Here is an 11,987-nt window from a genome sequence, read left to right on the forward strand (position 1 = left end):
CTTTTTTATTAAAAAACCAACCTTTTTATTCAGTTGAAACCATTTTTTTAAAACTAGTCGTTCTTTTTATAAAATTCAAATTGTCAAAATTTCTTCCAACAACTATAAATACACACTTAAACCTTCACATTTCAACATACATAATTCTCATTACATCTCTCCAAACCTCCATCATTTTATAAAAATGTCATCGTCATCATCACCATCATCAACTTCCTCATCCAATTCAAAAATTTACATTTGTACTTCATATATTGGCATATGGACCCACCTTGATGCACTAGACGAGATTTGGCAAATACTTGCTAAACCATTAATGTTCCGTGAAGTAGATACTATGACTGAGGTGATGTACGTGTATGATATTACATAATATAATATGATACTAGAAGATGAAAGAAACACTATATATGACTACGACGAGAATCAAGTTGTCCCTAAGACACAACCACTAGTATATGGTGGTCTAGAATTTACACAAAGAATGGGGATTCTTTATCCATTCTGATCTTCATCGCCATTTGACCGATTATCTTTGGACGATTGACAATCTCGATCTTATTGTGTTATCCATAGATAAATTGGCATACCAATTCTCGAAGAAAGACCCTTTGTTTTAGTTATCTTTCATTGTTTTTTTTTGTGTATTAAGTCGGTTTCTAATTATTAAGTCATGTTTTATGATTTTATGTTTGAAGTCATGCTTTTATGTTTTAAGTCGTCCTTTAACTTTAGTATTAAGTGATGTTTTGTAATTTATTTTAATATTAAGATGTTTATGTTTTTAATTATTAGTTGTTAAAAAACATAATCAAAATTAATAAAATTAATAACGATTTAAAAGAAAGTCATGCAGCATGCTAAGACACACCACCACTCCCAATGTTATTATTAAGTGACATGCAATAATAATAATAATAATAATAATAATAATAATAATAATTGTGGTAAAATGTAACACAACACCGTTCCCTCTAATCTAATGATTATGTGTCATTTGTTGTTGAAATATTGATAAAATTTACGACGTGCTTTAATTTTTATAAAAGCCGAAGTAAATTTTAGCCATATAATATCAGACACGATCCTTCAATAAAGTAAAAGTACTTGAATCAAACCCAATGCACGATATATCATATATATAGTGATATAGACAAAAAGATTGAATAAATTCACGAGGCATTTTAATGTATCAACGTGGTGTGTTTTTTCTCTTATGTGGGGCAGCAAACGCTTCTAAAAAGAAAAGAATTTGATAATTTTATTGGTCGAGTCATGTATTAAAACGTGCAAAAAAAAAAAAAAAAAAAAAACACTATAAAACAAAGCAAATTTCAATGAGCATAACTTCAATTTAGTTGGAGTTAATTAATCAGTCATCGAGCATGCAGAAAAATTCGTTTGAGGTCGCACATTCAAGTTTTGTAGTATAATATTTTCGATATGTTTTTAACATAAATTGTTTGAAAACAAATAGGATTCAACAACACGTCTCTTGAAAACAAACTCAACATGTACACGATTATTTTGGGCAAAATATTAATGTCACAATATAAAAGGTGAAACTGAAGATGCACTTTTATTATTATGCCAATTTCGTATCCTAACACATGCAACTGCTGAAATTTAATATAGACTACATCATCAAACAAGTTAAACTCAAGGACTGTTTGTTACACTTTGTGTTTTAAGACCTAACAGCCATTAACTGTTTGTACCATATTTTTGTATTTATTGCTCAACACTGTATTATTTATATCTGTACCAAAAATCTCCAATATTTCTTAATATCTTCATCCTTTGAAGTTGCAGCTATCGCCCATGGCTCTCTCCACCCGTTCAGAAACTGAACAGGTACAATTCTCTCGCTCTTTACTTCTTTTTGTCCATAGGTCTCGATTTTGTGTTTTACAACAATACATCATGTAATCGGTCTAATTTATATACTGGAAAGTTGATGAATATTTATATATGTTTACACAATTTGTATAATGATTGTATTACTATTTATGAGCGTTATTATTGTTTAGTGTTTAAGGGGTTAAAATATGCGTTGAAAAGAGCTGTAAACAAACCGAACGAATACGAAGAGGGGCTTATTCCTGCTCGTTCGTTTAAGTTAGTCGATCAAATAAACGAACACGAATGGATAAATGAACGAATTTTATAGTTCATGTTTGTTCGTTTAACAAATGACGTTGTTGATGTTCGTTCGTTTATATTCGTAAACATGCTAAACGAACAAACATAAACGAACGGAGATAAAAAAAAAAAATAATAATTAAACATATATGAACATAAATGTAATCAAACACAATTGAACATAGATGAACAAAAAAGGAAACTTAAATGAACGAATATAAACGAACGTTAACGAACATAATTGAACGAAAGAGATCACTATTTATGTTCGTTGGTTTAACTAAACGAACAGTAAATATGTTCGTTTCGTGTAATATAAATAGCAATCTAATGTATTTTAATAAACTGATACAAAAGGTTGTATTTGTAATTTGTAAATATCAAGGTCTATAAATTTTGAACTTTGAACTTATTGCTTTTCCGGTAAGTTTTTAAAGTTTATAAAATACAACCTTTCATGTAATTTTATTAAAATACATGCAAATTATCATTTCTATAAGTTTACCAAACATGAGACCTTTCTATAATGTATGAAACATAAGGACTATATTTGTAAAATTCGAATTTTGAAACCACTGAGTTATCTATGACCCTAGTCAACTGTAATAATAAGAAAAATAAATTGTTTAGTTATGACTTTTGAGTTAAATATAAAAAAATATATATATTGATGAGACGATAGTATCTTGAGTAACAATTAAGTTATATATATATATATATATATATATATATATATATATATATATATATATATATATATATATATATATATATATATATATATATATATAGGGTTAGGTTCATTTGAGACCACTTATATTTTGTGAGACCGTGAGACGCATTTGTTTATTTTTTTTTATTTTTTTTTATTTTTTTTAGTTAATTCATGTTCCGAAAATAATATTTAAAAAAAGAATTTTTTGATTTTTTCATTTATTTTGCATTTTAAAATTATTTTTAGAATATGTACAGTGTAATATTCTATTTAGAATATTTCACGTATTTTTCAAAAAAAATAGAATTTTTTTTTTATTTTTTTTAATTTTTTTTAATTTTTTTTAGTTAATTCAAGTTCCGAAAATAATATTTAAAAAAAGAATTTTTAGATTTTTCCATTTATTTTGCATTTTAAAATTATTTTTTAGAATATGTCAGTGAAATATTCTATTTAGAATATTTCACGTATTTTTCAAAAAAAAAAGCGGATTTTTTTTATTTATTTTATATTTTTTAAATATTTTTTTAGTTAATTCAAGTTCCGAAAATAACATTTAAAAAAAGAATTTTTGGATTTTTCCATTTATTTTGCATTTTAAATTTATTTTTAGATTTGGTCTCACGGTCTCACAAAATTAGAATGATCTCAAATGAACCTGAACCTATATATATATATATATATATATATATATATATATATATATATATATATATATATATATATATATATTGTGGTTTTCTAATTCCTAAAATAAATGGATTTTATGTTCCATTTTTATTTATTAGTTTTTCAGTTTGCGGTTTGGATTTTGTTCACTGGATTTTGTTCATCTATAGTTAAATAACTATCAATTAGAAAACAATATTTTGCAAATATATTAAGGCCTTTTTTTTTACTTCGGTATTGAATCTTGATGCCTTCTTGTGTAATTAAAAAAGCAATTATAATACATTAATACATAATGTATGTACGTATTAAAAACGAATAATTAAGACAATGTTATTTTGTTTAATTCTTTTCTTATTTTAATGATAAAACCAATTTGAAATCTGCATTAATAGTTTGGTTTTGGTCTAAACCAATCATAAAATATTACTATCCAGACAATGCACTTCCATGGGGGTTTAGAGGGGGTAAAGTGGGCAGCTGCATAGGGCCCAATTTTTTTCATTATATATTTTTATTTAAAAATATAAAATTATAATAAAGATAAGGACCTTTTTTTTCTTGTTCGTCTTAGGCCTTTAAGAATATTTCATTTTTCAGGACCGGCCCTGTGCAGTTCCATCTAAATTATTCAATTTGACAATTTGGTTTTATACGAATAATGAATAATCCTAATGGAAAAACATCGGTCGAAACCGCTACACTTCCATTTCTATGTCTGGAACGCACGTCTCTTTTGCTTATTCTAAAGGCCTATCACAATTTAACCAACTAAGCTAAACATTCAAGTTTATTTAGATTTGTTGTTCATTAACACCAAAATGATGTAAGCAATAGTGTTGGGTATAATTGACACATTGTTTGGTGTAAAAATTTAGTTTTGGTGTTGGGTTGTAAATAACCTTGATAAGTATTAATCAAAAACTTTGTGAAAAATATATGTTTACATAAAGATTATGTTTAGGAAAAACTATAGTATGATAAAGCTAGAAATTTTATGATTTTTGCAGGTGCTATTTGAGGAAATCTTGGGGGCAAGAAAAGTAGTACTTAACAGATCAACAAAACTAAATGTCCTCACCTATAAGATGGTATTGTAAAACCACAATATGGTGAAAGTAATATTCTTCTGAATTGCTTACTTTTATCAAATTGATTGCAGTTGGGAAAAATATCCGAAAAACTGAGAACATACGAGAATGATCCAATGGTTAAGCTTATTGTTCTAAAGGTACTAAAAATAATTTCGGGATTTTAAAGATCTACGAAACCTAGAGATGGCAAATTGTCGCATAAGATACGTTGGATAATATGCATTCAATTTATGTATGATTAAATTGCTTTTTGAAAGTTCATTGCTTGAATGTAATTTTTATTAAATGCATTTCTATGCAATTTCCCAATGATCAACAATTATGTTAAAGTATTGCAGAAAAACTTGTTACTAAAATAATAACCTAATTAGTTTTTTTTAGAACGACGGAATTTTATTGAAAAACCAACTAGACGTTAGAAAATACTCGTTACAAAAAAAATGTCATCTAACCACAACAACTTAGTTTTTCTACACCTATTAGAAAGAAATTTAGTAATGTAAGTTGTTTAATAAAGTGATAATGTGATCATTTAGACCCTTTCAACCCATTCAACTCTTTATTTAACAAAAAAGTGTAAGATATTTTTATTATGTAGTACTATTAATTACTTGATGAGTGTTTAATTTTTCAACTCATCATCTTCATGTGCAGGCAAATGGTAAAGTATTTTGTGTTGGTGGTGATCTCGTATCTGCCTCTAAATTTGTAGCTTATGGTAAGGGACGTATATTAATGCTTACGAACAAGAATAAATGTAACTAAGACCATGTCGTTAATTTTATTTTGAAAAAAGGACATTGGAGTTTCGGAACGAGCTACTATAGGAAAGAATTTTGTTTGGACTACCTACTTGCAACATATAAGAAGCCAATGGTTGCAATTCTAGATGGAAGTGTTATGGGAGGAGGTGTTGGAATATCGATACATTCAACATTTAGAATTGTTACTGAGAATACGGTATTTATCTTCTTCTTTTTTTGGTAGCTACGGGCTTGTTTTGCACTGAGTTTTTGGAAGCGTTTGGAAGCTTCTAGTTTTTACCTTTTGATAAAACGCTACAGTTTAAACAAAAAACTTTGTTTGACAGTACGATCGTTTTGCTTTTTGTTTTAACAAAACGCTCCGATTGTAAAAGCTACTTCATGTAGCGTTTAACAAAACGCTCTGAGCTTTTGAAATTAATTTCCATAATTACCCTTAAAAATATATTTATATATTTATTTATTTTAATTAATTGTCTTTTTATATAATTTTATATCTTTTAAAAGCTTTCAGCTACTTTTGCCAAATATTCATATGACAAATAAAAGCTACAACTTTTCACTACCAGCTACCTGCTACACGCTACTAGCTACCCGCTACCCGTTTCCTGCTAACAGCTACTTTTGCCAAACACGCCCTACATTTTTTTTTTTTTTTGATAAGTTGGATGTTTATCATGTAAGTTGCGGTTTTTATAACATTGATGTAGATATTCGCCATGCCCGAAGCATCAATTGGATTGTTTCCTGATGTTGGTGCATCTTATTTTCTATCGCGACTTCCTGGATCTTTTGGTAAACTCATCTTAATGGTACATTGTCATTTACTTATATAGAGGACGACCCCATATTAGTGGTCCCTCTCTAAAGAAGTAGTTAAAAATATCCTTTAAAAATATTTTTAACATGGCATACAAAAAACTTATTTAATAGAACACTATAGATAAATAGTAAAACCTATTCGGTTTATATATGTAAAACAATGGACAGTTTATTTTATGATTTGTTCCACTACCATAAACGAGCATGAATGATCAAGGGTATGTGTGTAGGAGAATATATTGGATTAACAGGCGCTCGATTAGATGGAGCTGAGATGGTTGCCATGGGGCTTGCAACTCATTTTGTCCCATCTCAGGTACTCACTTCTCTTAAATGTGTTGAATGGCATTTTTATACAAATGGGCACACTTAATTGACACAAATGTGTTCTCGATTATTACATATAATTACCAATTTTTGCAGAATATACAATCAATGGAGAAGGCTCTCGAAAAAATGGTTGCTTCATCAGATGCAACAAGTGTAACAACAATTTCCATGATTATTAACAAGTTTGCACAAGAAGTAAAGGTCAAGCCAGAGAGTGTTATTACTAGGTACACAAATATTTCTTCATCAAAATGTGCTAATTGGGACTAATTTACTTAATATTTATGGATTTGATTATGCTATACATGGATAAATGCAAGAGATATATAACAACCTATTTTTATTTTATTATTTCTTATGATAATTTAATTTAATATATTTTTAATTACAATACTATATTAGTTTTCAACATTATTTCTGTAAAAACTTGAAATATGAAAGTTTGCGAAATTATAGGGCTTATTCTCATTTTTTATTAAAAAATGTATTTAAAAAATTTACTCATGTATAACAGTGAATGCAGCTTCGCTTATTGATTATATTGTTATAATTGGGTCGATATTTGGAAGTATAATCTTATTATCCGAATAAATGAAAAAACATGTTATATATAATAACAATTAAATGAAAGAACTTTGTCAATACTACATTTAACCATTATTTTGTGCTAACGTGTCAAATGGGTATACAAAATTATCAGCTAAAAGAAACTTGATTACATGGGTAAATGAATAAAAAGTTGGAAAATTGACTTATGAGAGTAATTATATTTTTTATTTGTTCAAATCTGAGTAATTTTGTTTTTTTGTAAACATCTAACTAACGAACTTGTTGGAAATATATACACGTGATCATTATGACCTGACGTAGAAAACTACAGCAAGTCATAATGGTTGTATGTGAACATTTCCGACAATAAGTTCGTTACCTAAATATGTAAAAAAAATCACCTAAATGTTAACAAAACGAAAAAGTGATTAACTTAATAATTCATTTTTCCTTCTTTTTTATTTTACCTTCTAATTTTGATTTAGTATAAAATTTAACCTAAAGGGTTAACATATTTACAACCATACCATTTTGGTAAATATCTTTTTAAAATATACTACTTTGATAAAAAAAAACTCCAGATTTGACAGGGAAAAAACACATCATCATTTTATAAAATTTTACTATTTAAGATATTAAATATAAAAATTAAAATTTACTAGAGACTAAAAGTATAAGAAATTGAAACCAATAACATAGAATAAAATATCATCTTCAATGAAGTTTGCTCTATATATTATAGAAATTTAAAATATAAAAATAAACAGAATTATTATCTACATCGATATCGTTGCTCTTGTCTTATATATAAAGTTATTTAATAATTATGCTACCCAAACAACTCTCAACATGTCATGGCCAATTTAGATGTTCATAAATGGTCATAAATATTGTTTTAAGGAAATTTAATTGGATCTATTAATATTGCAAAGATTATGATCGACAACCTTAATAAAAAAGGAAATTAGAGTAATTAGCTTTTCATTTTGTTCACATATGGGTAACTTTTTTATTTTATTTTATAAATATCCAAGTAACAAACTTCCATATGTAATTACCTAGATGTTTATAAAAAAGAAGTTATCCAGATGTGTCATTGCCCTGATAAGTCAATATCTATAAAAAGTTGGATATTCAAATGTTGTCAACTTTATTTTTATAAAAAGAATATTTACTTTTACGATATAAATTTCATAATCACATTTAATATATTAAATGTTTTATAAAATTCAACAAAGTAGAGAAAAAGTTTGGATAACTTAACGCAACATGAACCTGTCATCATGTTTTGATCAACATAAAAATATACCGTTCGCCTAAATGCATTATGGCGTTTAACCAACCCCTCAGACCAAGTCATGATTTTTCCACATATATTGATGATCATTAAAAATCAATAACCATATTATATCCGGATCTCTTTCTTTTTCTTTTGATTAAATTTGATGTGACCAGACTCGACATGATCAATCAATGCTTCTCGAGAAAATCATGTGAAGAAATATTATACTCACTGGTAAGTTTCTTTAGGGTTAAAAGCCTATTTTTGTAATCATTTTTCATATGTTTACCAATTTATAAAACATAAATAAATTTTTTGACATGGATTATGAAAACACATTTCAATTTGTTACTAAACATTCATCAGTTTAAGCATAATTTGGTAAGATATGAACAATATAGAATAAACGTATAACAAATTAAAATATTATTACATAAATTGGTAAAAAGTATATATATATATATATATATATATATATATATATATATATATATATATATATATATATATATATATATATATATATATATATATATATATATATATATATATATATATATATATATATATATATATATATATAGTGTTGCATAAATTGGTAATAGGATGAAAAATGGTTGCATAGATTCGCATTTAGCCCTTTATATTTCAAAAACGTAACATCTTGATGTATGGATACATTCAATTCTAGGAGCACTTGGCTATCCAAGTACAAGAGAAGTGGATTCACAATGCAATAAGATCGATGAGATTCGCATCTCCACTGTGTCTCAAGATTTTCTTACGAATAGTAAGTAATGTAAAGATTACAACAATTTCATTATGAATTCTAAATTTACGATATAAATATTTAATTTCCATGACAGATTAGACAAGGTCGATCCCAAAACATCGAGCAATGTCTAGACACCGAATACATTGCTATCTCACATATTTTACGTCGAACAGTTAGCAATGACTTCTATGAGGTTGCTTAATATTTCACACATAATTTTGAATGATCACATGCTTGATATCAATTAAACTCATGTGCTTAGAATGTTCTTTATATAGGGATCAAGAGCTATTTTGATTGAGAAAGATAAGAAACCACAGGTAAACGTTGCTATAAAGTGAAGTCGATCAGTCTACTCTACTAAATTTTGATGCGATTGATATTTATCTGAACATTGTGGTTGTTAATACAAAACTTTATGCTAACAATCATGTTGAACTCATGGTGAAAATTTATAAATTAATGACATCACTAACATTTAGTTTATGTTGATAGTGGGTACCCTCAAAACTAGAGGAAGTTAGTGACGAAATGGTGGCCAAGTGTTTTTTAAGATCTTTCACCGAAGACGATGATTGGTTTCCTTTACGACTTCCACTTCGATATGATAAAGCCAAAGCCATGACATCAAAACTCTAGAACAAAGGACTCGTTTTCTGTATGATTTATTTGTTGTTGCTTTAGAGCTTAATATGGTTGGCTTATCACAAACTATAATAAATAATATCTCATTAGTCTCATCGTTAATAATGCATTCTGCAAGTGGTTTCAAGTTATTGAAATAATATTAGGTTATGAGAGACCATTCAAACTTTGAAATGTAAATGGTCTTATTTTATCGATTGGTATTTGATTTTTAGGTTGTCATATAAAGAATTTGAAAGAAACAAACATGTGTTTTAATTTGACATTCTTTTTGTTTTGCATTGAAATTCTGCTGAGCATGCTCAAAGCGGGGTTCCAAACTTTGCATTTGGTTTGACCAATATTTTGTAGACATTTGATATGTAGCCAATGCTTTAGTATGAAAACATATCAAATATGTTTTAGTATACACTTAACTACCTCTTTAGAGCAAAACAATTTATTTCTTGTTCCTAATTTTTCCGATAATCTCATTTTGTTTTAATAATGATTAAACCAAAATGTGAATCATATTTTATTATAAGAATCTCATTGTGTTTTGTGTGATTATAAAATCGTAAAGGGGATGATCAAGAAGATGATGAAAATTCACCAAATGATGCCTTTGTTCTAGAAAGGTTGCCTATAATTAAGAAACATGCGTTTTTGGTCTAGAAAGTATTATTTCAGCTCCATAAAGTGTTGTTTAATCCTGGATACTTTGCCCAACCAAATTAAATGCGTCAAAATCTAGAATTTATACCTGACTAAATATTTTAAATATTTAAGAGGATACTTGAAACAAAATAATTTGTTTACGGCAAAACTATTTTTTTTCCTTAATGTTAAAATTCTGTGTTTTATGAAAATGACTTTTAAACCCTACTTTTGTATTTAATATATATATATATATATATATATATATATATATATATATATATATATATATATATATATATATATATATATATATATATAGTGGCGGAGCTAGATAGGGCGTTGGGGGTACTACAGCACCCCCAACAAATTGTTTTATGTATATAAAAAAATTTATTTGTAAACATGTTATATGTTATTATACCCCCAGATAAAGAGATTATATTATGTTTTTTAATGCCCAAAATATGATAACTATATATAATATTTATTGATAAAAGTTGTATCCCCGTATAAAAATTTCTAGCTCCGCCACTATATATATATATATATATATATATATATATATATATATATATATATATATATATATATATATAGAGAGAGAGAGAGAGAGAGAGAGAGAGAGAGAGGGTTCAATTGAGAAAAAAAAGTTGAGAATTGAGGAATCATTCTCAGTCACTTATTTATTTTTGTCGCAAAAGGCTCCGTCGTACCAGCATAAATGAGAAATGAATAGACATGTGTTTTTCAACAAAACATGTTTCCTTAAACTATGCTAATCATTATCTTAATATATACAAAAACATAGTTTTTTCGTTTTTTTTTTTTTAATTTTTAAAAAACTATTTTTATCGAAAAATGATTTTAAATATACCAAAATTCATGATTTTTTATTCTTTACAGATAGACATCCATATTGATATAGTTTTAAGATAAAATAAAAAATTTATTTTTTTTATATTTTCAGCTATCGTTATTCATAAGTGAATAAAAATAAATCAGGTTTTTACTACAGTACATTCGTTATTCAGTTATGAATAAAAATATGATTAATTTTTTTTTTACAATTTAAGTATCATTCATATATGAATATAGCATATAATAAACATAGTATATTCATATTTAATATTAGACGATACATTCACTTATGAATATTACATAGTATATTCACTTGTGAATATTAGATGGTATATTCACTTATGAATATTAGATAATATTTTCATATCTGAATATTACATAGTATTAGATGGTATATCACATGTGAATATTACATAGTATATTCATTTGTGAATATTAGATGATATATTCACTTATGAATATTACAGAGTATATTCACATATGAATATTACACAGTATATTCACATATGAATATTACAATGTATTTTCACAAATATATATAATTTTTATATGTTATTCACATATGAATAACATACAGACTTGCATATTTGTTTTTTTTGTTTTAATAATCATATACTGAGAAAACATATTTATATATGAATATAACGTGGTAATTTAGTTCATGCATTTCATCAAACAGTTAGAGTGCATATAATTTAACTTT

At 26.6% G+C, this 11,987-nt stretch overlaps 1 protein-coding gene across 1 annotated transcript; it reads left to right on the forward strand.

The window, feature by feature from the left end:
* Positions 1-1,673: 1,673 nt before the first annotated feature.
* LOC145053511 (3-hydroxyisobutyryl-CoA hydrolase 1-like) lies at positions 1,674-10,046 on the forward strand. Its single transcript, XM_079001563.1, has 13 exons — positions 1,674-1,854; positions 4,537-4,617; positions 4,689-4,757; positions 5,275-5,338; positions 5,417-5,580; positions 6,095-6,179; positions 6,437-6,522; positions 6,630-6,763; positions 8,541-8,601; positions 9,059-9,157; positions 9,234-9,335; positions 9,421-9,462; positions 9,638-10,046. Exons 1-13 carry the CDS (start codon positions 1,822-1,824, stop codon positions 9,779-9,781), a joined length of 1,164 nt encoding a protein of 387 aa, XP_078857689.1. The 5' UTR covers positions 1,674-1,821; the 3' UTR covers positions 9,782-10,046.
* Positions 10,047-11,987: the final 1,941 nt, after the last annotated feature.

This window comes from Lactuca serriola, chromosome 5 (genome assembly GCF_051521515.1).
Source record: "Lactuca serriola cultivar US96UC23 chromosome 5, Lser_US96UC23_V15, whole genome shotgun sequence".
Classification (NCBI taxonomy): Eukaryota; Viridiplantae; Streptophyta; class Magnoliopsida; order Asterales; family Asteraceae; genus Lactuca; species Lactuca serriola.